Here is a 27,668-nt window from a genome sequence, read left to right on the forward strand (position 1 = left end):
GGAGTTGTAGTTTTGCAACATCTGGAGGGCTACAGTTTGGAGACCACTACTTAGCGGTCTCCAAACTGTTCTTCCCCAGTTATTGCATAACTACAACTCCTAGCATGCCCAGACTGTCCAGGCATGCAGGGAGTTGTAGTTCTGCAACATCTGAAGGGCCAGATATTGCAGAACTACACGCCCAGCATCCCTGACTGTCTGTGCATGCTGGGAGTTGTAGTTTTGCAACAGCTGGAGGCACACTGGTGGGGAACCACTGAGTTAGGAAACAGACTCTAGCTCAGTGATTCCAACCCGTGTGCCTCCAGCAAAACTGCAACTCCCAGAATGCACTGACAGACCGTACACGCTGGGAGTTGTAGTTTTGCAACAGCTGGAGGCACACTGGTTGGAATCACCTAGCTAGAGTCTGTTTCCTAACTCAGTGGTTCCCCACCAGTGTGCCTACAGCTGTTGCAAAACTACAACTCCCAGCATGTATGGTCTGTCAGTGCATTCTGGGAGTTGTAGTTTTGCAACAGCCAAAGGTTTGGGGCGCCCCCCCATGTGAATGTACAGGGTACATTCACACGGACGGGGGTTTACAGTAAGTTTCCTTCTACAAGTTTGAGCTGCGGCAAATTTTCCGCCACAGCTCAAACTCCCAGGGGAAAACTCACTGTGAACCCCCGCCAGTGCGAATGTAATCTAAAAACACTACACTACCACATAATAAAAAGTAAAACACTACATATACATATGCACCCTCTTACACATCCCCCCCCCCAATAAAAATGAAAAACGTCTCATATGACAGAGCCTTCAGCTGTTGCAAACGGAGCCTTCAGCTGTTGCAAAACAACAACTCCCAGTATTGCCGGCCAGCCATTGACTGTCCTGGCAGGTTGGGAGTCTTGCAACAGCTGGAGGTGCCCTGTTTGGGAAACACTGCTGTAGGGTTTTGGTGGAGACAAGCCCCATCCTTGTATCCTGGTTTGCCCCTATTGTAAATTCCTCATTTAGGCCTCAAATGCGCATGGCGCTCTCTCTCTTTGGAGCCCTGTAGTATTTCAAGGCAGCAGTTTAGGGCCACATATGGGGTATTTCCGTACTCAGGAGAAATTTTGGGGGGCTTTTTCTCCTTTTACCCCTTATGAAAAGGTAAAAGTTGGGGGCTACACCAGCATGATAGTGTAAAAATATTTAGAAAAAATTTACACTAACATGCTGGTGTTGCCCCATACTTTTCATGCGGAAATACCCCATATGTGGATGTAAAATGCTCTGCGGACGAACTACATGGCTTAGGAATGAGAGAGCGCCATGTACATTTGAAGCCTAAATTGGTGATTTGCACAGAGGTGGCTGATCGTTACAGCGGTTCTGACATAAATGCAAAAAAACAAAACACCCACATGTGACCCCATTTTGGAGACTACACCCCTCACGGAATGTAACAAGGGGTATAGTGAGCCTTAACATCCCACAGGTCTTTTGACAAATGTTCATTAAAGTTGGACATGAAAATTAAAAAAAAAAAATTTCCCTGAAATGCTGGTGTTACCCCAAATTTTTCATTTTCACAAGGGGTATTAGGAACCAGAAAAGCCACTGGGCTTTTGAATACAGAATTAGGCTGGAATTGAAGGCCATGTGCGTTTACAAAGCCCCCATGGTGCAAGAACCGTGGACCCCCCCCATGTTACCCCATTTTGAAAACTACCCCCCTCAAGTAATGTAACAAGGGGTGCAGTGAGCATTTACGCCCCACAGGTGTCTGACAGATTTTTTGAACAGTCGTCCGTTAAAAAAAAAAAAAAAATGTATTTGCACAGCCTACTGTTCCAAAGATCTGTCAAATGCCAGTGGGGTGTAAATGCTCACTGCACCCCTTATTAAATTCTGTGAGGGGAGTAGTTTCCAAAATGGGGTCACATGTGGGGGGGGGGGGTTCCACTGTTCTGGCACCACGGGGGGCTTTGTAAACGCACAAGGCTTCCGATTTCCATTCCAACCAAATTCTCTCTCCAAGAGCCCAATGGTGCTGCTTCTCTTCTGAGCATTGTAGTTCGCCTGCAGAGCACTTTACATCAACATATGGGGTATCTCCATACTCAGAAGAAATGGGGATACAATTTTTTGAGGGGCTTTTTCTCCTATTACCCCTTTTGAAAATGAAAAAATTGGGGTAACACCAGCATTTTATTGAAAAAAAAATAATTTTTTTTTTTTAAGTCCCAATTTAACAAAAGTTCGTCAATCACCTTTGGGGCATTAAGATTCACTGTACCCCTTGTTACGTTCCTTGAGGGGTGTATTTTCCAAAATGGTATGCTATGTGTTTTTTTTTTTTTTTACTGCCCTGGCATCATGGAAGCTTCCTAAATGGAACATGCCCCCCAAAATCCATATCAGCAAAATTAGCTCTCCAAAAGCCCAATGTCACTCCTCCCCACAGAGCACTTTACATCCACATATGAGGTATTTCCTTACTCGAGAGAAATGGGTTACAAATTTTGGGGGGCATTTTCTCCTATTACTCCTTGTTAAATGAAAAGTCTGTGGTAACGCCAGCATTTTAGTGTTAAAAATGAAATTTTTCATTTTCACATGACAATTTAACGAAACTTCATCAATCACCTGTGGGGCGTTAAGGCTCACTATACCTCTTGTTACGTTCCTTGAGGGGTGTAGTTTCCAAAATAGTACGCCATATGATGTTTTTTTTTTTTTTTTTTTTTACTGTTCTGGCATCATGGGGGCTTCCTAAATGGGATATGCCCCCCAAAAACCATTTCAGCTAAATTCGCTCTCCAAAATTCCATTGTCGCTCCTTCCCTTCTGAGCCTTCTATTGCACCCACAGAGCACTTTACATCCACATATGAGGTATTTCCATTCTCGAGAGAAAATGAGTTACAAGTTTTGGGGGGCCTTTTTTACCTTTTACCCCTTGTAAAAATGAAAAAAATGGGGCTACAATAACATGTTAGTGTAAAAAAATGGAGATGTTTGATTTTTCTCCTCCATTTTACTGCTATTCCTGTGAAATACCTAAAGGGTTAACAAACTTTTTGAATGTCATTCTGAATACTTTGAGGGGTGCAGTTTCCATAATGGGGTCCATTATAGGGGATTTCCAACATAAACACCCTCAAATTCACTTCTATGCTTAACTGTTACGCCTAGCGCTCCGGGTCCCCGCTCCTCCCCGGAGCGCTCACGGCGTCTTTCTCCCTGCAGCGCCCCGGTCAGTTCCGCTGACCGGGAGCGCCGCACTGTCATGGCCGTTGGGGATGCGATTCGCACAGCGGGACGCGCCCGCTCGCGAATCGCATCCCAGGTCACTTACCCGTCCCGGTCCCCTGCTGTCATGTGCTGGCGCGCGCGGCTCCGCTCTCTAGGGCGCGCGCGCGCCAGCTCTCTGAGACTTAAAGGGCCAGTGCACCAATGATTGGTGCCTGGCCCAATTAGCTTAATTGGTTCCCACCTGTTCCCTGGATATATCTAGTCTCCTCCCTTGCACTCCCTTGCCGGATCTTGTTGCCTTGTGCCAGTGAAAGCGTTTAGTGTGTCCAAAGCCTGTGTCCTGAACTTCTGCTACCCATCCTGACTACGAACCTTGCCGCCTGCCCCCGACCTTCTGCTACGTCTGACCTTGCTTCTGCCTACTCCCTTGTACCGCGCCTATCTTCAGCAGCCAGAGAGGTGAGCCGTTGCTAGTGGATACGACCTGGTCACTACCGCCGCAGCAAGACCATCCCGCTTTGCGGCGGGCTCTGGTGAAAACCAGTAGTGGCTTAGAACCGGTCCACTAGCACGGTCCTCGCCAATCCCTCTCTGGCACAGAGGATCCACTACCTGCAAGCCGAATCGTGACAGTAGATCCGGCCATGGATCCCGCTGAGGTGCCGCTGCCAAGTCTCGCTGACCTTACCACGGTGGTCGCTCAGCAATCGCAGCAGATTGCCCAACAAGGACAGCAGCTGTCGCAGTTGACCACCACGTTACAGCAACTTCTGCCTCTGCTACAGCAGCAACCATCTCCTCCGCCAGCTCCTGCACCTCCTCCGCAGCGAGTGGCCGCTCCTAGCCTCCGCTTGTCCCTGCCGGACAAATTTGATGGGGACTCCAGACTCTGCCGTGGATTTTTGTCTCAGTGTTCCCTGCATATGGAGATGATGTCGGACTTGTTTCCTTCAGAACGGTCTAAGGTGGCGTTCGTAGTAAGCCTTCTCTCAGGAAAGGCCTTGTCTTGGGCCACACCGCTCTGGGACCGCAATGATCCTGCCACAGCCACAGTCCAGGCCTTCTTCACTGAACTCCGGAGTGTCTTCGAGGAGCCAGCCCGAGCTTCTTCTGCCGAGACTGCCCTGCTGAACCTGGTCCAGGGTAATTCTTCCGTTGGCGAGTATGCCGTACAATTCCGTACTCTTGCTTCAGAATTATCCTGGAATAACGAGGCTCTCTGCGCGACCTTTAAAAAAGGCCTATCCAGTCGCATCAAGGATGTGCTGGCCGCACGAGAGATTCCTGCCAATCTGCAAGAACTCATCCATCTAGCTACCCGCATTGACATGCGTTTTTCTGAGCGACACCAAGAGCTCCGCCAGGAAAAAGACTTAGATCTCTGGGCACCTCTCCCACAGTATCCGTTGCAATCTACGCCTGGGCCTCCCGCCGAGGAGGCCATGCAAGTGGATAAGTCTCGCCTGACCCAGGAAGAGAGGAATCGCCGCAGGGAAGAAAATCTCTGTCTTTACTGTGCCAGTACCGAGCATTTCTTGGTGGATTGCCCTATCCGTCCTCCACGCCTGGGAAACGCACGCACGCACCCAGCTCACGTGGGTGTGGCGTCTCTTGGTTCCAAGTCTGCTCCTCCACGTCTCACGGTACCCGTGCGGATTTCTGCTTCAGCCAGCTCTTCTCTCTCAGCCGTGGCCTGCCTGGACTCTGGAGCTTCTGGAAATTTTATTCGAGAGTCCCTAGTGAATAAATTCCGCATTCCGGTGACCCGTCTTGTCAAGCCACTCCACGTTTCCGCGGTCAACGGAGCCAAGTTGGATTGCACCATACGTTTCCGCACGGAGCCCCTTCTTATGAGCATCGGATCTCATCATGAGAGGATTGAACTTTTGGTCCTCCCCAATTGCACCTCGGAAATTCTCCTTGGACTTCCCTGGCTTCAACTTCATTCCCCTACCCTGGATTGGTCCACTGGGGAGATCAGGAGTTGGGGGTCCTCTTGTTCCAAGAACTGTCTAAAACCGGTTCCCAGTACTCCCTGCCGTGACCCTATGGTTCCTCCTGTATCCGGTCCCCCTAAGGTCATTAAGGACTCTGCCTGCCACAGGAAATGCCCCTCCCCCCCTCCCAGTCCCGTCAGGCAAGCCTCTGTGCCACCCCATGGCCCCCGTCCTGGTGTCACACTGCCCCATGCCAGGCCTCGCCCTCTGCCCTCCCTCCCCATTCCCACTCCTGCTGTACTGCCTGCCGTTGAGGAAACCCTCCATTCTTTCCAGGTGTCCTCATCCCAGGGGAGGCAGTTACCGGGCAAAGAGAAGGGGAGACCTAAGGGGGGGGGTACTGTTACGCCTAGCGCTCCGGGTCCCCGCTCCTCCCCGGAGCGCTCACGGCGTCTTTCTCCCTGCAGCGCCCCGGTCAGTTCCGCTGACCGGGAGCGCCGCACTGTCATGGCCGTTGGGGATGCGATTCGCACAGCGGGACGCGCCCGCTCGCGAATCGCATCCCAGGTCACTTACCCGTCCCGGTCCCCTGCTGTCATGTGCTGGCGCGCGCGGCTCCGCTCTCTAGGGCGCGCGCGCGCCAGCTCTCTGAGACTTAAAGGGCCAGTGCACCAATGATTGGTGCCTGGCCCAATTAGCTTAATTGGTTCCCACCTGTTCCCTGGATATATCTAGTCTCCTCCCTTGCACTCCCTTGCCGGATCTTGTTGCCTTGTGCCAGTGAAAGCGTTTAGTGTGTCCAAAGCCTGTGTCCTGAACTTCTGCTACCCATCCTGACTACGAACCTTGCCGCCTGCCCCCGACCTTCTGCTACGTCTGACCTTGCTTCTGCCTACTCCCTTGTACCGCGCCTATCTTCAGCAGCCAGAGAGGTGAGCCGTTGCTAGTGGATACGACCTGGTCACTACCGCCGCAGCAAGACCATCCCGCTTTGCGGCGGGCTCTGGTGAAAACCAGTAGTGGCTTAGAACCGGTCCACTAGCACGGTCCTCGCCAATCCCTCTCTGGCACAGAGGATCCACTACCTGCAAGCCGAATCGTGACATTAACTGGTCCATGAAAAATTCTGATTTTGAAATTTTCGGGAACAATTGGAAAATTGGTGCTATACTTTGAAGCCCACTGATGTCTTCAAAAAGTAAAAACATGTCAACTTTATGATGCAAACATAAAGTAGACATATTGTATATGTGAATCAATATATAATTTATTTGGAATGTCTATTTTCCTTACAAGCAGATAGCTGCAAGGTTAGAAAAATGCTAAATTTTCAATTTTTTTCTGAAATGTTGGAATTTTTCACTAAGAAATGATGCAAGTATTGACGTAAATTTACCACTAACATAAAGTAGAATATGTCAAATTTATAAGTAAAAGCATTCCAGAGTTATTAATACGTAAAGTGAGAGAGGTTAGATTTGCAAAAAATGCTCCCAGCCTTAGGGTTATAATGGGCTCCATCCCCAAGGTGTTAAAAAGTATCGTTACTCGTATTCCGTCTTTAAAATTTTTTATCGGGGCATCCATAATGAAAACATATTCAAATGCGTTAGCAAACAGCTTGATAAACTTTTTACAGCAAGTTAAACATGTTTTTTGAACATAGCAGAATATGGTGTGAAGAAAGCCTTCCTATCTAGAACAGACTTGAATTATCAACCTATTGTAGAATAGGCATCCTGACTGACAGAGGTGCTAATGATTCTGGTTGTGAAATACTGAATTTCTCACTTTTTAGGAAAGCAAGTGAAATAGGAATGGCGAAATCTTCTGGAAGCAAAAGTATAGAGAAATGTTGCAATGAATGTCCTGTTTTAGGAAATCCCTTTACTAGGTGTCATGTTTCTGAATTGCTACAGGTCACCAACACATCCTCCATTTGTATGCCAGTAAATGTGAGTGCAAAAACTGTTAATTTTTTTTGTTCACTGCAGTTATTGTTCCTTGCAGAATACCCCATATTTTGCATCCTAGACACATGAAATGACCAGATGTCCCACCTTGTTCTGTGACAAATTATTTCAGATATTGGTGGTGCCAAATTCAGGTGTAAATTATAATAAATGTGGAATGTGAGAAGACCATGCCTCCTCCACATTAAGCATGTATACCCTTCTGCCCCCTTGGTGTGCGCAGTGCATACTGGCAAAAGTCACCAGTGGTTTGTACAACATTTTTGCAGCTTTTGGTGTGCACATTGATAAATTGCTCTCTATGGATTTATTTATTTGTGGATTTTTGGGCTTAAAGAACACTCCTATAAATCCTAGGCTTTTTTGTGCTTATTGCTTTTTTAGGCTATGCTCATGCTATCTTTTAGCCCTTTTTCTCTTCACACACATTTTTCAGCAGTTTTTATTCCTTTTGCAGCTGTTTAGAGCTCCCAAATAGTGTGTAAACATAGCATAATTCAGGTTTTGTGCCATTTTCTTACAAAATTTACTGGCGCTTTATTGGTTGCTTTTGTTCTATGGTGTTCTTTCCCATTTCAGATTATATGAATTATGGATTCCTTTTCATGCAATGCACCAGAAATACCCAACTTTCAAAAAACAATGGAGGTCTATGGGAGAAATCTGTACACTGCATTTTCAAAGAAAAAAAACCCCACTGACCATCAAATAAAGACTGTTTGTAAGGCATGTTCCATTTCCCTATTGACTTCCACCTATCATCTGGCTGCAGTGTATTTAGGCTATTGACTGCTGGTAAAAAATGAAAACTACACAAAATGTGGAAACCTCTACGTTTGACAGAAAACTAGGAACAGAATAGTGTGGTGAACATTGCAGACATTGGAGAAATGGTGGCCCAGAATCAGGATATAGTGGTTCAGCTTCCACCGTCTTCAAGTGACACACGCAGCTCTGTCACAGGAAATGTGTCTGTGGGCTAAGGCTCATTTTCTGAGTTGCGCGCCATTCGGGAACTTTCTAGAAGTCGTTTCTAAATTGTTCTGTTCATAGTTACACGGTGCAAAGTTTCCATCATACACCTGAGGAAAAATGGGGAAGGGGAATATATTTCGGTATGTGTGCCAGTTGTATATGTCTAGTATATAGAACTATCTTCCCTCTCGGAATCCATGCTGTGTGTGGAGATGTGACAGGTGCAGAGGACATAGTTGTGCGGCCACCAGCAGCACAGGCGTCAGTCAGGTAACAAGTCAGGATAGCGGCGCCATGTCCAGCGCTCCCCCCGGGAGGGAGGTGTGTTCTTCTCTGACGAGCGCAGCATCAGTCTCCGCTGAGCCCGGCGGGTCGCCTATTAAATGGAGGTGGCGGGCACAGACAGATCATTGCAGGACATGCCACGGTACACACCAGGCGGCTGTCATGTTGCACTGGAATGAGGAAGTGGAGTGGAGAGGGGTGGGACTGAGACCTGAGCTTCATCCTGCGGCGCCTCTCAGAGCAGCACATGGAGCAGCTGCAGGGGACTGGGAGAGCTGTCTACAGCCAACCCACGGCAGAGCAGGTAACGCGCCGCTACCGCACCAGGGGCCACGGGCTGCCCGTGCACTTTACTTGTATTCTTCACGCTAAGGAGAGACATAGAAGACTTTACTATTTGGATGGATGGTGCACTGGGATAGATAGACCTTACATAGTATAATGTAGAAGTAGTGTTCAACTTCTGTGCGAGTTCTACAAGTTCCTTACCTAATTACTGTATTATAATCATTGTGTACCGGTGCCTGTTCACCACCCGTCCATTACTGTCCAATAGTCATACATACATCTACATACTAATGTAGTTTTCATACTAATCGTATATAAAAGTATACATATTAAAAATTATGGCATATGCAAAGAATCATTTTTAACTTTACAGGTTTTTCTCTTGAAAGCAAAAGTTCAAGTTGGTTAAATGTGTGTCCTGAGTACTGTGCTTTACTTGGTATCTCTATCTATCTATCTATCTATTGTCTATCTATTTATTTATCTATCTATATCTTTCATCTATCTATATATCTATACCTTTCATCTATCTATCATCCATCTATCATCTATCTATATCTTTCATCTATCTATATCATCTATCTATCTATATCTTTCATCTATCTATATCTTTCATCTATCTATCATTCATCTATCTATCTATCTATCTCCATCTTATGATAAAAAGATATAATAAGACATTTTGAACGCCTTGAAAAAAGAAAGTGCAAGGTGGCCGAAACGTTGCACCTGTAAACGCACTTGCCCTGTTTCTACACGGATTGGTGTGCTGCAGGTTTTCTTTGCTTGTATACATTGGTGATAACCAAGAACCCTCTTGCTTGCACCACATTTTACTTAAACAAGTGCTGCTCTTATATGGAACTATTTATTTATTTATTTATTTATTTATCCATTCATTCATTCTTCCATCATCTATCCATTTCTTCCTGTCCTTCAAAATTCATACACGTATCTAGGTACTAATATAGTTTTTATACAAAAATAATATATATATATATATATATATATATATATATATATATATATAAAGACAAGATATATATATCTTGCAAAAGATATATATATATATATATATATAAAGCAAAAGTTCAACAAGTTGGGTGAACATATGCGCTGAGTGTATATAAGTATGTTTTTACATTAGAATGCATACTACATAAAGTCCACTGGCACTGTACAGAATAAATACAAAATGTGTTAACTATATACAGAGTTTTTAACCCGTTATTACAATCTTTTCTTTTTCCTAATAATTCTGTCCTATTTGTAAGTTTATTCACATATTTGTTTCGATAATGTTCAATATGTATACGAATACAAATATATGTCACAAATTCAATGTGAGAAAAATGCAGTCTTTATTGTCACCCAGATCCTTTCTAATTTCCTCCTGAAGACAGAGCGCTCGGCATGTCATTTGCTTATACACATAATTAGGTCAATTAATCTTACGCTGATTATTTGATACATTTCATATGCTCATGTTAGTTTACATGCTGACAAAACAAGCAGCAGTGTTGTGAACGCATTTCAGATGGAAGGGGTAGTATGTGACTTCTTACAAGTTTATAATTTGCTGGTAATTCTTGTGAAAGAACTTAACATATCGTAAAATGAGCGACAAGGTTATATTGTCATTTTGTTTTGCGTTTATTTTCCGCACTGTAAGTTATTACGTTACATAGTACAGAAGTTGAAGTTAGTTTTTCAGTAAAACATAACTGTAATTGTGTCACTTATTTGTTATAAGAGTCCTTGACTGTCAATAATGTAATGAAAGAAAATTATAAGAAAATGTCGAAATAAAGCTCCTTCCTAGTTAGGATCTTTTGATATTTACTAGAAAGTAATACCAGTTATGGTTATATTTATATTCTACCATAAATATAATAAAAACAAACATCTTTACAAGTCCTAGCTGTATACACTACAAAACATAATACAATGTGATACCAATCTATCAATTGTGTTTTACGTTGTATTGGAATGTGAATAGATGACCACAATTCTTATTGCAGTTATTCAATATAATCCACCATTTATTGAAATTATAATAACTGTATAAATTACCAGTGAAGGAAATATACTGCATGCAAAGCACTGAAAAAATAGTATTACAAATGGAGAAATGGGAAACAGGGTGGTTTAAGGAAGTTGTGAATAAACTGCAGATAAGAAAGTAGAATGAAATTAACTACAGAAACTAAATATGCTAATGCTAATACATAGGGCGATTGCTAAATGTACAACTAGAGAATGTTACGGAGCAGTTTTTAGTAGAATAGCAGTTTAGTGGTCATCTTTGTGACTTTGGTGAGGAGATCTTCTTGTAAATAGAGTGCTTTTCATGTAGGATTATTTTATGAATAAATAGTCATGTTCTCAGTGTTTGCAGCTGGCAGTCAGGGACTATGGGGAGAATGTTTCAAGCATTTTACATGTCTTCTGGTGTGTAAGAAAAAAAAAATATTGATGGCTTTACAACTTTTTGTGCAACTTTTTGTCTAGAAATTATTTTTGCCCAACTTGCTTATTTGAACGTTTTTGCCCTTTGACTTTGCAGTATTTGTGAATTAATCATATGTGACTTTTCTCTAAATGTTGCAAATTCTGTCACAGAGGGCTCTAAATGTTGCAAACCTACAAAACTTGCTTACAACTTCACAGAAGCAGAAATTCCACACATATGCATGTGCGCCAAATTAATCACACCACATGCAACTTATAATAAATTAGGCACACGGACACATAACTCAAGCCTAATAAGTTTGTTTTAATAACCTGTGTAGCTAAACACACAATGGCACAATGCCTCTATGTCACTGGAAGATATAGATAACATTTTGACATATTTCTTGAGCTTCAGTATTAACACAAGTAAGTTTTTTTGTTGTTGTTTTTTGCCACCTAAGAGCAACATATAAAGCGACACATGTCTGTTATTTTATTTTGTGAAACACGGTTTAGGCATACAGTCGAAATGACCACAGCTTTTAACCCTATGATCTGAAAACTATGTCGTAAAGTGGATGTTTATTGGAAAATCAAGGGTTTTTACGGCATTTATAATTGATTATTTCAGTTTCCTAACATTGATATGTTTTTTAAATACATAGATCGTATGCAGTATGTTTTAGAGGGTGAGGTGCCCATCCAAATATCAGATTTAATATCTACCACCAAACTACTTTAGCAGAATGGTAATATAAACTTACTATGGAATTAGTACATGATTAGATTGTGGTTATTACATATTTACAAATTATATAGTGATCTTTGACATTAAAAATAAATCTATTTTCACGTCAATGGGCCTTTTTAAGTTTCATGATGATGTTGTATTATAATTATTATGTTAGACATCATGGGGTCATTGGTAGTATGAAACTGCTGCAAATAAGTCATAAGAATTCCCTTTAAGATGCCTGGAAATGATGCCTGCATTGAGGGATTATAGAAGAAGGTCAGCAGCAATGTAGCATAATCCCATCGCTAATATTCCAAAAGGTGTAAAGAAGTTTTACACCGACCTCAGCAGTTTTTAGTTTTCAGTTGATACAGGGGGTATGATGAAAAGGAACTAAAGGATATAATTTTTGAGTGTAAAATGTTGTCATGCATACCAGCACAGTGGCTCAGTGGTGAGCACTGTTGCCTTGCACCACTGCGGTACTTGGCTCAAATCCCACCAGAGACAACATCTAAAACAAGTTTGTATGTTCTCCCTGTGTTTGCATGGGTTTACTCCGGGTACTCTGGTTTCCTCCCACACTCCAAATTTTACAGATAGGTGAATTTAGATTGTAAGCCCCAATGGGGACAGGGACTAATTATAGTGTACAGTGCTGCAGAATTTGTGTAGGCAATATAAATAAAGAATTATTATTACACACTTAAGGCATAGGTGGCAAAGAAGTGTGTCTAAAATGCCTAGTGAGGAAAGCCAAATATATTAAACCAAATCCAATTTGGTGCATTTATAGCCTTTTACACTCAAAAAAGGCATTCTACAATAAGATAAATCTCTCTCCCAGAGAGTCACGAACATAAGGGTTCTGTAGCTCTATGACATGTAAACTTATAGAAAAGATGAGTGCCAAAGAGGTAGTAGTGTCTTGAAAATAATGCTACTACAGTAGAATCTCCCAATAGCGGACACTCACGGGGAATAAAAATAGGGTCCACTATTGAGAGATATCCCCTATTGGGAAAAAGGCTCAAAACAACAAACATAGGATAGTTAATTTAACCCTTAACTACCCCCATTTGTGAGGGTCAGGGTTTTTGTTTAAAGTCCCATGCAAATCAATGGGAAATGTATGTTCCCACATAACATCCGTACGACTGGAGATATTTCAATACCTGGTACACATATTACGGGTCGGGATAGGAGGACGGGATAGAAGGACGGGATAGGAGGACCGGGATAGGGGGACCGGGATAGGAGGTCGGGATAGGAGGTCGGGATAGGAGGACGGGATAGGAGAACGGGATAGGAGGTCGAGATAGGAGGTCGGGATAGGAGGATGGAATAGGAGGTTGGGTTAGATGGACTGGATAGGAGGACGGGATAGGAGGTCGGGACAGGAGGTCGAGATAGGAGGTCGGGATAGGAGGATGGGATAGGAGGTTGGGTTAGATGGACTGGATAGGAGGACGGGATAGGAGGTCGGGACAGGAGGTCGAGATAGGAGGACGAGATATGAGGACAGGATAGGAGGTCGGGATATGGGGTTGGGATATGACGACAATATATGAGGACGGGATGTGAAGTCAAAAGCTTCCTCCTTTGTTTATTTTCCTCCCCAACAAGGATTAGGAAGGAAAAACCGGGCAATGCCGGGTATTCAACTGGTTACGTATAAAACATGAAAAAAAGCAATATTACAGTAGAATCTCCCAGTACCTTTTAATCACCCCTATCCCTCCCCTTTATCATTTCATCCCCACTTTATACCCTGTGCCACCTTATTTCCCCATGTTTTGTGCCAAATTATCCCCCCCCTTACCTTCTGTGCCATATAATTTCCCTTGATCCCCCTGTGCCATTTTATTCCCCCTTCATTACCCTCTGTGTAAATTCATCACCCCCCTCTTTATGAAGTGGCACAGGGGGATACAGGGGGAATAAAATGGCACAGCGGGTGGTAAAGAGGAGGTGATGAATTTGCACAGAGGACAATAAAGGGGGAATTAAATAGCACGGGCTCGGGGATCAAGAGGATGTGGCACAGGGGGTAATAAAGGGGGGAATGGTTTGGCACAGGGGAATAAAGTGGCACGGGGGGATCAGGGAAGGAGGGGGGGAATGATGTAGTCGGCGGACGTACAGAAGCAGGAGACCACTGTTTAAACATTGGTCTTCTGCTTCTGTGCTGGGGCTTACATAGTTAGTATGGTTGAAAAAAGACATACGTCCATCAAGTTCAACCAGGGAATTGAAGGGTAGGGGTGTGGCGTGATATTGGGGAAGGGATGGGATTTTATATTTTTTCATAAGTATTAATGTTGTTTTGTTCCAGGAATGTATCTAATCCTGTTTTAAAGCTGTTCATTTTTCCTGCTGTGACCAGTTCCTGAGGTAGACTGTTCCATAAGTTCACAGTTCTCATGGTAAACAAGGCAAGTCACCCCTTGAGACTAAACTTTTTCTTCTCCAGACGGAGGGAGTGCCCCCTCGTCCTTTGGGGGGGGTTTAACCTGGAACAGTTTTTCTCCATATTTTTTTTATGGGCCATTAATATACTTATATACATTTATCATATCCCCACTTAAACGTCTCTTCTCAAGACTAAGCAATTGTAACTCCTTTAATCGCTCCTCATAGCTAAGATGTTCCATGCCCCATATTAGTTTAGTCGCTCGTCTCTGCACCCTTTTCAGCTCCACAGTGTCCCTTTTATGGACTGGTGCCCAAAACTGAACAGCATATTCCAGGTGAGGCCGTACCAATGCTTTATAAAGGGGGAGTATTATGTCCCTGTCGAGTATTATGTCCCCACCTTGAGTCCATAGCTCTTTTTATACATGACAATATCCTGCCGGCCTTGGAAGCAGCAGCCTGACATTGCATGCTATTCTGTAGTCTGTGATCTACAAGTACACCCAGATCCTTCTCTACCAGTGACTCTGCAAGTTTAATACCCACTAAGACATATGACGCATGCATGTTATTATTACCCAGATGCATAACTTTACATTTATCCACATTGAACCTCATTTGCCAAGTGGATGCCCAGACACTTAGTCTATCCAAGTCATCTTGTAACTTATGCACATCCTCTATAGGCTGTACCGTGCTACAAAGCTTGGTGTCATCTGCAAACATAGAAACAGAGCTGTTAATGTCATCCTCTATATCATTGATAAATAAATTAAACAACAGCGGGCCCAGTACTGAACCTTGGGGTACACCACTAATAACCGGTGACCAATCAGAGTACGAATCATTGACCACCACTCTCTGGGTACGATCCATGAGCCAGTGTTCAATCCAGTTACAAACTAAAATTTCCAAACCCAAAGACCTTAACTTACCTGTCAGACGTCTGAGGGACAGTATCAAATGCTTTAGCAAAATCCAGAAACACTATATCCACAGCCATTCCTCTGTCAAGGCTTCTACTCACCTCTTCATAAAAGCAAATTAGATTGGTTTGACAACTTCTATCCTTAGTAAACCCATGCTGGCTATCACTTATAATACTATTATCCCCTATGTATTCCTGTATGTAATCCCTTATAATTCCTTCAAACAATTTACCCACAATGCACGTTAGACTTACCGGTCTATAGTTTCCTGGGGAAGACCTAGAGCCCTTTTTGAAGATTGGCACCACATTCGCCTTGCGCCAGTCCCTTGGCACAATACCGGACACCAGTGAATCTCTAAATATCATGAACAGGGGTACAGATATTACTGAACTTACCTCTCTAAGAACTCTTGGATGCAGTCCATCTGGTCCTGGAGATTTGCTTACATTTAAATTACTTAACTTACCTTGTACCATTTCTACATTAAGCCAGTTCAGTACATTACATGTGTTACCAGCACTGACCTGTCCAATGTCAGCTCCTTCTTCCTTAGTATATACAGAACTAAAGAACCCATTCAGTAGCTCCGCCTTCTCTTTATCGCATGTGACAACCTCCCCATTATCATTATTAAGGGGTCCTGTCTTTGTTTTTTTTTGCATTTATATATCTAAAAAAATATTTAGGATTAGTTTTGCTTTCTTTGGCCACCTGTCTCTCATTTTGAATTTTTGCTGCTTTTATTAAATTTTTACAGATTTTATTAAGCTCCTTGTACTGTTTAAATGTTATAGCTGACCTATCAGATTTCTGCAGGGGGTTGCAGCAGGTGCCTGGGCCCCTTACTGGGGTATTAGAAGTAGAGCAGGAAAAACCCCTCAGGTATGGCGCTGCAGATGAGGCGGATGCCAAAGGTAATAGGAAAGTCCTCAGCAGGACATTTTATTAAAAAAACAATAAAATGGACAAGATTACGTGTTTCGGGAGGATCCCTCCCTTCCTCAGATCATGATCCTGATCTGAGGAAGGGAGGGATCCTCTCGAAACGCGTAATCTTGTCCATTTTATTGTTTTTTTAATAAAATGTCCTGCTGAGGACTTTCCTATTACCTTTGGCATCCGCCTCATCTGTCTACAAGAGTCTGCAGCGCCATACCTGAGGGTTTTTTCCTGCTCTACTTCTAATATTGACTCCCAGGACGACTTGTTTCCTCCTGCAACCCATCGGCATAGCAGCGACTCGCACTACAGTACCCAGATTATATCGTGGGTGATATGCTTTTTTGCATAGATCTCAAGGTGAGCGGCCATCTATAAGCCCCGTGGGGTTACCCCCCCCCCCACCCACCACCCGATCTATTGAGGGTAAATACACGAGGCACCGTCTGTCGGTCCTTTCTTTTCTTTTTCTCTACAGTTTACTGGGGTATTGGCTGTACCCCCTGATGGCATCCCTGTGTACAAAGTAGGGCGAGCACATGAGCCTGGTTGTCCCCTATTGGGAATGTTTTGTCACCTATTGTCCCCTTTTGGGTTTTTCCGCGTCTGCTATTGGGAATGTCCCCTATTCGGAGAGTGCAAATACATTAAGTCTTATTGGACTCTGCTGAGGAATTAAAAACTGTCCGCTATTGGTAGGTGTCCAATATTGGGAGGTGTCCGCTAAGGGAGATTTCACTGTACTAGTAAATAGACTCTGTCTATTTTAATGATTAATTGTACATTTACACACAAGGTCGACACATACCATAGTGGAGACCAAAGTTCAGACCATGCAGTTGCTAAGGGGCCCTTGGAGGCAGGGTGCCCTGCTTGATTGGTCCCATTCCTTTTCCTTCTATGTATGTCCCCGTTTCAAACATACAGCATCTGCTGCCGATTTGATGCTGTGTTCAATCATTTAGTTAGATTTATATCTGCAGCATCAAATCTTCAGCTTCAGATGTGCAGTAGCCAATCTGCAGCAGATCCTGTACATGTGAATTTACCGTAAACCACTGGCTCAATGCTCAATAAAGCCACTATTTTCCATTTTTCCATAATGTAAGTGTATAGCTCATAGCGTTTTGACCAGATAACTCTATTTCTGCTGTGAGTCTTTGGAGTTCCTTCACTGTTTTTGTTGATGTCTTGTTCTCATTATTAGCTTCATTGGCTGGCCTGTAAGTTTCCTTGGGCATCCTTCTCATGTCAGGCATAGTTTGTAGTAATGCCAGACTTTTTGTTTTGGTATAATGGATTTAACCCCTTATAGCCCAACGACATATGTATCTGTCATATATTGCAGTGTGCTAGAAAAGTGATCAAGTCCTCGGGTCTAATATAACAAATAAAAAAAAAGTTAGATATATATTTTTATTTTTTAAACATAGCAAAATCCCAAATAATAAAAATTGAAATAATCCCCTTTTGTCAATTATTCAGATACAAAAAAAATCTATACTATAAAAAATTCCCATGATTGGTATTGCACCATGTGAAAAAGTCTACATTATTAAAATTATCACCCCCTTATTATTATCACTGTAAGCAAGCAAACAAGAAAATACCCAATGCCAGAATTTCAGTTATTTAGTTACCTTGCAATCCAGGAAACATTGAATAAAAAGTGATCAAAAAGTCCTATCTGCCCACCAACAAAAACTGTATAAAATGATGGTGTCATTAAAAAGCCCTCATATGGCTCTGTGTATGGAAAAACAAGAGTCATGACTCTTAGAAGGCAAGAAGGAAAGAATTAAAATGCAAAAACGATAATTGCTCTGTGGGATGTTTAAAATATACATAAGCTGGGTTTTTTATAACCCAACTTATGTATACTTTCCCATAACTTTGTCTCTGACCTGTCTGTAGAGCCCATTGGGCTTCATGTTGCTTGCTTAATATTTATATATTTATTTTTTTTGGGGGGGGGGGGGTACAATTACACGTGTGGGTTACCCTTGAGTTTATCTGCAACCAGTGTTCCACATCGGATTTTCCAGATTTTCATTCCATTTTTAGAATATTGACTACTTTGATATGTATACAACACTAGTAGCCGAACCCTATTCATTTAAATAAGCTGGACAGAGTCAGATAATGACTCAAATCGGCTTATTTTTGGACCCTATCCGGTTTTGTTTGCGGACTGAAAACTGTGGTCTGCCACGTTTTTTAATCCGGCAATAAAACTAATACAGTTAAAAATGAACCAACCGGACTAACTATTTGACTCAGTCCAGCTCATTGAGATAAATTGGGTGCGGCATGTGTCTGGTGGGAATACGGCAGCCGAGTCTGGCTGCCATATCCCCAAAATGTGGTGTAAATGCACCCTAATATATCTTTCATTGAAAGATAGCAGGACATATATTTGTTGCAAAAAAAAAGAACAAATCTATTTTCTGTCCTTCAGGCTCTCATGAATATTGTATAAGTGTATACATTTATTGGGTCAGTACTGGGTCCACTTCTTTTCACTATGTTTATTAATGACCTTGTAGAGGGATTACAGAGCAGAATTTCTATATTTGCAGATGACACTAAACTGGGTAAGGTGATCAACACAGAGGAGGATAACACAATATTACAGATGGATCTGGGGAAGCTAGAGGTTTGGGCACAGACATGGCAAATAAAGTTTAATGTGGATAAATGTAAGGTTATGCACTTGGCCATAAAAACAAAATGTACAATTAAGTGCTGAATAATAAAACATTGGGTAAAACTTAGACCGAAAAGGAATTGAGGGTACTGGTGGACAGTAAACTCAGCTTTAGGGTACGTTCCCACACAGCGTATTTTGCTGCGTATTTGCAGCGTATTTGGTGCTGCGTATTTTCCTACCCATTGACTTCAACATAGAAAATAAAATACGCAGCAGCAAATACGCAGCAAATACGCCGTGTGGGAATGTACCCTTAAAGGTAATCCATCTGTTGATTGTTTTTTTAAATCAACAGATGCCAGAAAGTTAAACAGATTTGTAAATTAATGGAAACCTATAGCTTATGCCTCTAGGACCTCACCAATGGTGCATAATGGTGTGGGCAAAGATAGATATAACAGCGTTTGCTCATAAATAGTTTTTAATTCAGATTATAAAATATATATAAATGAGTAAAACAGTAACAAAATATCACATTACACTGGCACTATCTGATGAAAATCTCACTGGGCCCTAGTGAGATATCCAAAATATAAAAAAGATATGTGAATAAATTAATATTCTAGTAAGTCCATAAATCTGCAGATAAAAAACAAAAATAAAATAAATCCGCAAAAGGTGTGGATAGATTTTTGGGTTTATGGGAAAATAATTGTAACATAAAGTCCATAAAAAAAGTAAGTTAATGAATGGATGATACAGAATATCTCTTACCACTGCTTCTGGCTTGATGGATTGTGATGGATGAGTCGCAGCCTTGTGTTTCTCGTGTGCCTCAATAGATGGAGGGGGGCACAAATTGGTATGTCTCCCTTAGCAGCCCCGTTGGCAGGGGGGCGCAAATAGATGTTGCGTACCGTGAGCTCCGATAGCGGAGGAGCATGCAGCAGTTTCAGCGCTGGGGACCTCGTTCGCTGGCCGACTTAGCACAGATGGCACTAGTCTGGCACTCCGGCAGGAGTGTCAGTCGGCTCGGATGCGACAACGGGTCTGGCGATGGTGGTACGCCGGGAGCAATGGAAGATCCAGGATTGGCGTCCCACGTGGAAGCAGGAGATGAGGCTATGCGATGCAGTAGATGGTAAAGTTGCAGCCAGGCAGGGCGGAGTAGGACAGATTTAACTCCTCTGTTGCCAAGATGTTTGCAGATGGACACTGGTGGTAACTGTGTGAACAGTGACAGATTTCTAAACGCGTTTCGGGGTACTGGGAAACAAGGACCTCCGACCCCTTCCTCAGTAGAAATGTGTATATGATAAAATTTGATAGTAACGCTGTTTTTGTAGTGAATTCACACCTGATAGTAGTAAATGGCATTCAAGAATAATACACGGTCATGGAATTGTAATGGATTGACTCTTAGGACTAGTAAAAGATGGAGTGGAGCAGCTCTTTGACAATTACTCATAAGAAATCTGATAATAGAATAGGACGGTGTTCACACCCTATTAACTCTGATAATAAAATCGGTCATGTTGTCTATAGTTAAACAATATGGAATAACTAATAGGTAAATAAACTGTAACTAATACACATAAATTCACTGAAAACTGAAACAACAATGAATGGAAAAAATTTAATAAAAATAAAAATAAAAAATGAAAATATAAAAAAAAATGTGCTTAAAATAAAGATAGTATATGGAAAATGGAAAAGATTTGGAGTGTAGAGTAGAATTAGTATAGAAAAAAATAATAGAATGTATAAAATAGAATAAAATAAAAATAAGAATAAAAATAAAAACAGAAATGAAAAATAAAAATGAATAAATGGATGTTTTTATTTTTTATTTTTTTTTTATTTTTATATTCATTTTCATTCATCCATTTATTCATTTTTATTTTTTCATTTCTGTTTTTATTTTTATTCTTATTTTTATTTTATTCTATTTTATACATTCTATTATTTTTTTCTATACTAATTCTACTCTACACTCCATATCTTTTCCATTTTCCATATACTATCTTTATTTTAAGCTTTTTTTTATTTTTTATATTTTCATTTTTTATTTTTATTTTATTTTTTCCATTCATTGTTGTTTCAGTTTTCAGTGAATTTATGTGTATTAGTTACAGTTTATTTACTTATTAGTTATTCCATATTATTTAACTATAGACAACATGACCGATTTTATTATCAGAGTTAATAGGGTGTGAACACCGTCCTATTCTATTATCAGATTTCTTATGAGTAATTGTCAAAGAGCTGCTCCACTCCATCTTTTGCTAGTCCTAAGAGTCAATCCATTACAATTCCATGACCGTGTATTATTCTTGAATGCCATTAACTACTATCAGGTGTGAATTCACTACAAAAACAGCGTTACTATCAAATTTTATCATATACACATTTCTACTGAGGGAAGGGGTCGGAGGTCCTTGTTTCCCAGTACCCCGAAACGCGTTTAGAAATCTGTCACTGTTCACACAGTTACCACCAGTGTCCATCTGCAAACATCTTGGCAACAGAGGAGTTAAATCTGTCCTACTCCGCCCTGCCTGGCTGCAACTTTACCATCTACTGCATCGCATAGCCTCATCTCCTGCTTCCACGTGGGACGCCAATCCTGGATCTTCCATTGCTCCCGGCGTACCACCATCGCCAGACCCGTTGTCGCATCCGAGCCGACTGACACTCCTGCCGGAGCGCCAGTCTAGTGCCATCTGTGCTAAGCCGGCCAGCGAACGAGGTCCCCAGTGCTGAAACTGCTGCATGCTCCTCCGCTATCGGAGCTCACGGTACGCAACATCTATTTGCGCCCCCCTGCCAACGGGGCTGCTAAGGGAGACATACCAACTTGTGCCCCCCTCCATCTATTGAGGCACACGAGGAACACAAGGCTGCGACTCATCCATCAAGCCAGAAGCAGTGGTAAGAGATACTCTGTATCATCCATTCATTAACTTACTTTTTTTATGGACTTTATGTTACAATTATTTTGCCATAAACCCAAAAATCTATCCACACCTTTTGCGGATTTATTTTATTTTTGTTTTTTATCTGCAGATTTATGGACTTACTAGAATATTAATTTATTCACATATCTTTTTAATATTTTGGATATCTCACCAGTGAGATTTTCATCAGATAGTGCCAGTGTAATGTGATATTTTGTTACTGTTTTACTCATTTATATATATTTTATATTTTATAATCTGAATTAAAAACTCTTTCTGAGCAAACGCTGTTATATCTATCTTTGCCCACACCATTATGCACCATTGGTGAGGTCCTAGAGGCATAAGCTATATGTTTTTATTATTTTTCATTATTGTTGCCGGTGGGGTCCGGCTTTAGCTTTAACTGCCTCGGTCCTTCTGTTGTGAGCTGCACCTTATTTTTCAGATTTGTAAATTACTTCTATTTAAAATCTTAACCCTTCCAGTACTTGTCAACTGCTGTATGCTCCAGTGGAAATTCTTTTCTTTTTTAAATTTCTTTTCTGTCTGACCACAGTGCTCTCTGCTGACACCTCTGTTCGTGTCAGGAACTGTCCAGAGCAGGAGAGGTTTGCTATGGGGATTTGCTCCTGCTCTGGACATTTCCTGACATGGACAGAGGTGCCAGAAGAGAGCTCTGTGGTCAGACAGAAAGGAAATTTAAAAAGAAAAGAACTTCCTATGGAGCATACAGCAGCTGATAAGTACTGAAAGGATTAAGATTTTTAAATAGAAGTCATTTACAAATCTGTTTAACTTTCTGACACCAGTTGATAAAAAAAAAAATGTTTTCAGCGGAGTACCCCTTTAATGATCAGTGCCAAAAAGCAGCTGCCAAAGCTAACAAAGTCATGGGATGTATTAGGAGAGGCATTGAGCCTCATGAAAGGAATATAGTTTTGCCTTTGTATAAATCATTAGTCATACCACATATGGAGTATTGTGTCCAATTTTGGGCACCTGTATATAAGAAGGACATGGCTGAACTGGAGAGGAAGCAAAGGAGGGTGACAAAGATAATTAAAGGGGTATTCCAGGCAAAAACTTTTTTTTATATATCAACTGGCTCCGGAAAGTTAAACAGATTTGTAAATTACTTCTATTAAAAAATCTTAATCCTTCCAATAGTTATTAGCTTCTGAAGTTTTCTGTCTAACTGCTCAATGATGATGTCACGTCCTGGTGCATGATGGGAAAATATCCCCATAGGAACTGCACAGCTCCTGTGACGTCATCAGAAAGCAGTTAGACAGAAAACAGCAACTCAACTTCAGAAGCTAATAACTATTGGAAGGATTAAGATTTTTTAATAGAATTAATTTACAAATCTGTTTAACTTTCCGAAGCCAGTTGATATATAAAAAAAAGTTTTTGCCTGGAATACCCCTTTAATGTTATGAGAGAATTACAGGACCAAGACAAGTTATCAAGCTTGGGGTTATTTAGTTCGGAGAAAAGACGTCTTAGGGGAGATTTGATCACAATGTACAAACATATGAATGGACGGTAAAGAGATCTTTCTAGTGATCTTTTTATGCCTAAACCATGACAAGGGGGCATTCTCTAAATTTAGGTTTCCCCATCATCACAGAGATTCTTTACTGTAAGAGCAGTGAGACTATGGAACTCTCTTCCACATGACGTTGTAATGTTTGACATAAGAAACAAGTTCAAAGGGGGCCTGGATGTTTTTCTGGAAAAATATAATATGACAGAAGTGCGAAGGCATGAGGTACACATGGAATATTGTGTATTGTTTTGGGAACCAGTGTACAAATGTGGGCAACCAAAGTAATAAATGGAATGGGTGGACAACAGTTCCTAGAAAGATTAAAAATATATCACAGGTCAATACAGAGACCGTGGAAGTGGTAATGGGGAACTCTCTACTAGAATTTAAAATAGGCCCTGGGTACTTTTCTGGAGTGTAAAAATATTACTAGAGTCTGCATAAGAGTCAGTGATCCAGGATAAGGGTCTTTGATCCAGTCATAAAGGGCATTTTCACCACAAAGTGAGGAAAATTACATAGTTACATAGTTCATAAAGAAAAAATGTGCTTCTACTTCATGGTGCTGTGTTGCCCTCCTCTAGACCAGCACTGCAGAATAATAGGTGGAACTAGATGTACGTATGTTATTTTTTTGCCTTACAAACTAGACTCACTGGCCTCATTTTTTAGGTTCACATGTTCAATGGCATGATAACACAAATAGCTAATCAGCTACCCACATGGCAGCAACTCAATGCATTTAGACATGTAGACGTGGTAAAGACAACTAAGGTTCAATCTGAGCATCAGAATGGGGATGAAAGGTGATTTAAAGGGGTACTCTACTTCCCCAGTATCCAAAACATTTAGTTCTGAACGCTGGGTGTGGGCTGCAGGGATCGTGACGTCATGGCCATGCCCCCTGTGATGTCACATCACGCCCCCTCAATGCAAGTCTATGGCAGGGGGTGTGACACCCCCTCCCATAGACCCCCTCCCATAGACTTGCATTGAGGGGGCGTGGCGTGGTGTCATGAGGGTTGTGGCCATGATGTCACGACCCCTGCAGCCCACACCCAATGTTCGGAACTAAATGTTCTGGTTGCTGGGGCATGGAGTACCCCTTTAAGTGATTTTGAATGTGGCATAGCTGTTGACACCAGATGGGCTTTGCTGATCTTATAGGATTTTCATACAAACTCATATCTAGGGTTTACAGAGAATGGCCAAAAAAGAGAAACTATCCAGTGAGCAGCAGTTGTGTGGACGAAAAGGTCTTGTTGATGTCAGAGGTGAATAGGCAGACTCGTTTGAGATGACAGAAAGTCAACAGTAACTCAAGTACTCCTTTATTACCACCATAATATTATCTCTGAATGCACAACACATAAAAAGCATGGCTCAATCCTGCCTTTTATTAATGGTTCGGGCTGGTGGTGGTGTTGTAATGGTGTGGGGGACATTTTCCAGGCACGCTTAGGGCGACTCAGTACCGATTTAACATTGTTTAAACACAACAGACTACCTGAGTATTGTTGCTGAGCATGTCCATCCCTTTATGGCCACAGTCCTTTGTCCATCCCTTTATGACCACTTCCAGTCAGGGGCGGATCCAGAGTTAAGTCTCGGGAGGGGCACTTACAAAGTATTGTGTGGTCGACACACCCCCTCCCATAGACTTGCATTGAGGGGGTGTGATGTGACATCACAACCCCTGCAGCCCGCACCCAGAGTTCAGAACAAAATGTTCCGAATGCTGGGGCAGTGGAGTACCCCTTTAAGTATGCAGCATAGTTCCCCCACACTAGGTAGGCAGCATAGTTCCCCCACACTAGGTAGGCAGCATAGTTCCCCCCATATTAGGTTGTCAGCATAGTTCCCCCCACATTAGGTTGTGAGCATAGTTCCCCCCACATTAGGTTGGCAGCATAGTTCCCCCCACATTAGGTTGGCAGCATAGTTCCCCCCCACATTAGGTTGTCAGCATAGTTCCCCCCCCACATTAGGTTGTCAGCATAGTTCCCCCCACCACATTAGGTTGTCGGCATAGTTCCCCCCCACATTAGGTTGTCGGCATAGTTCCCCCCACATTAGGTTGTCGGCATAGTTCCCCCCACATTAGGTTGTCGGCATAGTTCCCCCCACATTAGGTTGTCGGCATAGTTCCCCCCACATTAGGTTGTCAGCTTAGTTCCCTCCTCATTAGATTGTCAGCATAGTTCCCCTTACATTAGGTTGTCAGCATAGTTCCCCCACATTAGGTTGTCAACATAGTTCCCCCACATTAGGTTGGCAGTATAGTTCCCCCCACATTAGGCTGGCAATATAGTTCCCCCAACATTAGGCTGGCAGCATAGTTCCCCCCACATTAGGTTGGCAGCATAGTTCCCCCCACATTAGGTTGTCAGTATAGCCCGCCCCCCCAACATTAGGCTGGAAGTATAGTTCCCCCACATTAGGTTGGCTGTGTAGTTCCCCCACATTCGGTTGGCTGTGTAGTTCCCCCACATAAGGTTGGCAGTATAGTTCTCTCCACATTAGGCTGGCAGTATAGTTCCCCCACATTAGGTTGTAGTTCCCCCACATTAGTTTGGCAGTATAGTTCCCCCCACATTAGGTGAGCAGTTTAATTCCCCCCACATTAGGCTGGCAGTATAGTCCCCCCACATTAGGTTGGCAATATTGTTCCCCTACATAAGGTTGGCAGTATAGTTCCCCCACATTAGGTCGGCAGCATAGTTCCAACTTCCTCCCACATTAGGTTGGCAGTATAGTTTCCCCGCATTAGGTTGGCAGTATAGTTTCCCCCACATTAGGTTATTAGGTTGGCAGTATAGTTTCCCCTCATTAGGTTGGCAGTATAGTTCCCCCACATTAAGTTGTCAGCATAGTTTCCCCCCACATTAGGTTGGCAGTATAGTTCCCCCCACATTAGGTTGGCAGCATATTTCCCCCCACATTAGGTTGGCAATATAGTTCCCCCACATTAAGCTGGCAGTATAGTTCCCCCCCACATTAGGTTGTCAGCATAGTTCCCCCCACATTAGGTTGTCAACATAGTCCCCCTCCAATTAGGTTGTCAGCATATTTCCCCCACATTAGATTGTCAGTATAGATCCCCCACATTAGGTTGGCAGTATATTTCCCCCACATTAGGTTGGCAGTATAGCTTCCCCACACTAGGTTGTAGTTCCCCCACATTAGGTTGGCAGTATAGTTCCCCCCACATTCAGCTGGCAGTATAGTTCCCCCCACATTAGGTTGTCAGTATAATTCCCCCCACATTAGGTTGTAATTCCCCCCCCCCATTAGGTTGTCAGCATAGTTTCCCCCCCACTTTAGGTTGTCAGCATAGTTCCCCCCACATTAGGTTGTCAGCATGGTTCCCCCCACATTAGGTTGTCAGCATAGTTCACCCCACATTAGGTTGTCAGCATAGTTCCCCCCACATTAGGTTTTCAACATAGTCCCCCCCACATTAGGTTGTCAACATAGTTCCCCCCACATTAGGATGTCAACATAGTTCCCCCAAATTAGGTTGGCAGTATAGTTCCCTCCACATTAGGTTGGCAGTATAGTTCCCCTCACATTAGGCTGGCAGTATAGTTCCCCCCACATTAGGCTGGCAGCATAGTTCCCCCCCACATTAGGTTGGCCGCATAGTTCCCCCACATTATGTTGGCAGTATAGTTCCCCAACATTAGGTTGGCAGTATAGTTCCCCCCCACATTCGTCTGGCAGTATAGTTCCCCCCACATTAGGTTGGCAATATAGTTCCCCCCACATTAGGATGGCAGTATAGTTCCCCCCACATTAGGTAGGCAGTATAGTCCCCCCCACATTATGTTGTAGTTCCCCCACATTAGGTAGGCAATGGCCCCCACAGACATACATCCTTCAGCCATAATACAGTGTGTACTGCCCCACTTCAGTGGTCCGACCACCCCTCCTGCAGTCAAGGGTCATGTGGCCAAAGCAGTAGGTCCTGGGACCAGAGGAGTGGCGTCGGAGCACAGAAGAGATGAAGTGCCACTGGTAACTTACCATGCGCGCGTCCTCCTCCTAGCTGCTCCGCTCTGCTCTGTTTTTATGGGTGCACGCACTGGAGGTCAGTGACGTCCATGCCTGCGCTACCTCCCGGTGGCCCCTGCGTTTCTGAAGTTAATGCGTGGAGGCAGAAAGGTAACTGGGACATCCTTGCCCTGTTGACCCCTCCCCTGGATCCGCCACTGCTTCCGGCAGGATAATGTACCATGTCCCAAAACTCACATCATCTCCAACTGGTTTCTTGCACATGACAATGAATTAACTGTACTCCAGTGCCCTAGAAAGTGAGTTCATCTAAGTTTTAGTGTTTATGGTTGTA

At 42.8% G+C, this 27,668-nt stretch overlaps 1 protein-coding gene across 19 annotated transcripts in view; it reads left to right on the forward strand.

Moving 5' to 3' along the window:
- IKZF1 (IKAROS family zinc finger 1) overlaps positions 1 to 27,668 on the forward strand; it is a 373,972-nt gene that overhangs the window by 130,107 nt on the left and 216,197 nt on the right. For 9 of the 19 annotated variants that reach the window (XM_056520299.1, XM_056520298.1, XM_056520297.1 and 6 more), the window contains one exon: positions 6,963 to 8,701. The exons of 6 other annotated variants lie outside the window; for them this stretch is intronic. In XM_056520299.1, coding sequence (XP_056376274.1) covers positions 8,407 to 8,701 — 295 coding nt within the window. In that variant the 5' untranslated portion in view covers positions 6,963 to 8,406. The remainder of the gene's footprint in view (positions 1 to 6,962; positions 8,702 to 27,668) is intronic. 4 more of the 19 variants (XM_056520293.1, XM_056520294.1, XM_056520306.1 and 1 more) reach the window with 4 other exon arrangements.

Source organism: Hyla sarda, chromosome 5 (assembly GCF_029499605.1).
Source record: "Hyla sarda isolate aHylSar1 chromosome 5, aHylSar1.hap1, whole genome shotgun sequence".
NCBI classification, from domain to species: Eukaryota; Metazoa; Chordata; class Amphibia; order Anura; family Hylidae; genus Hyla; species Hyla sarda.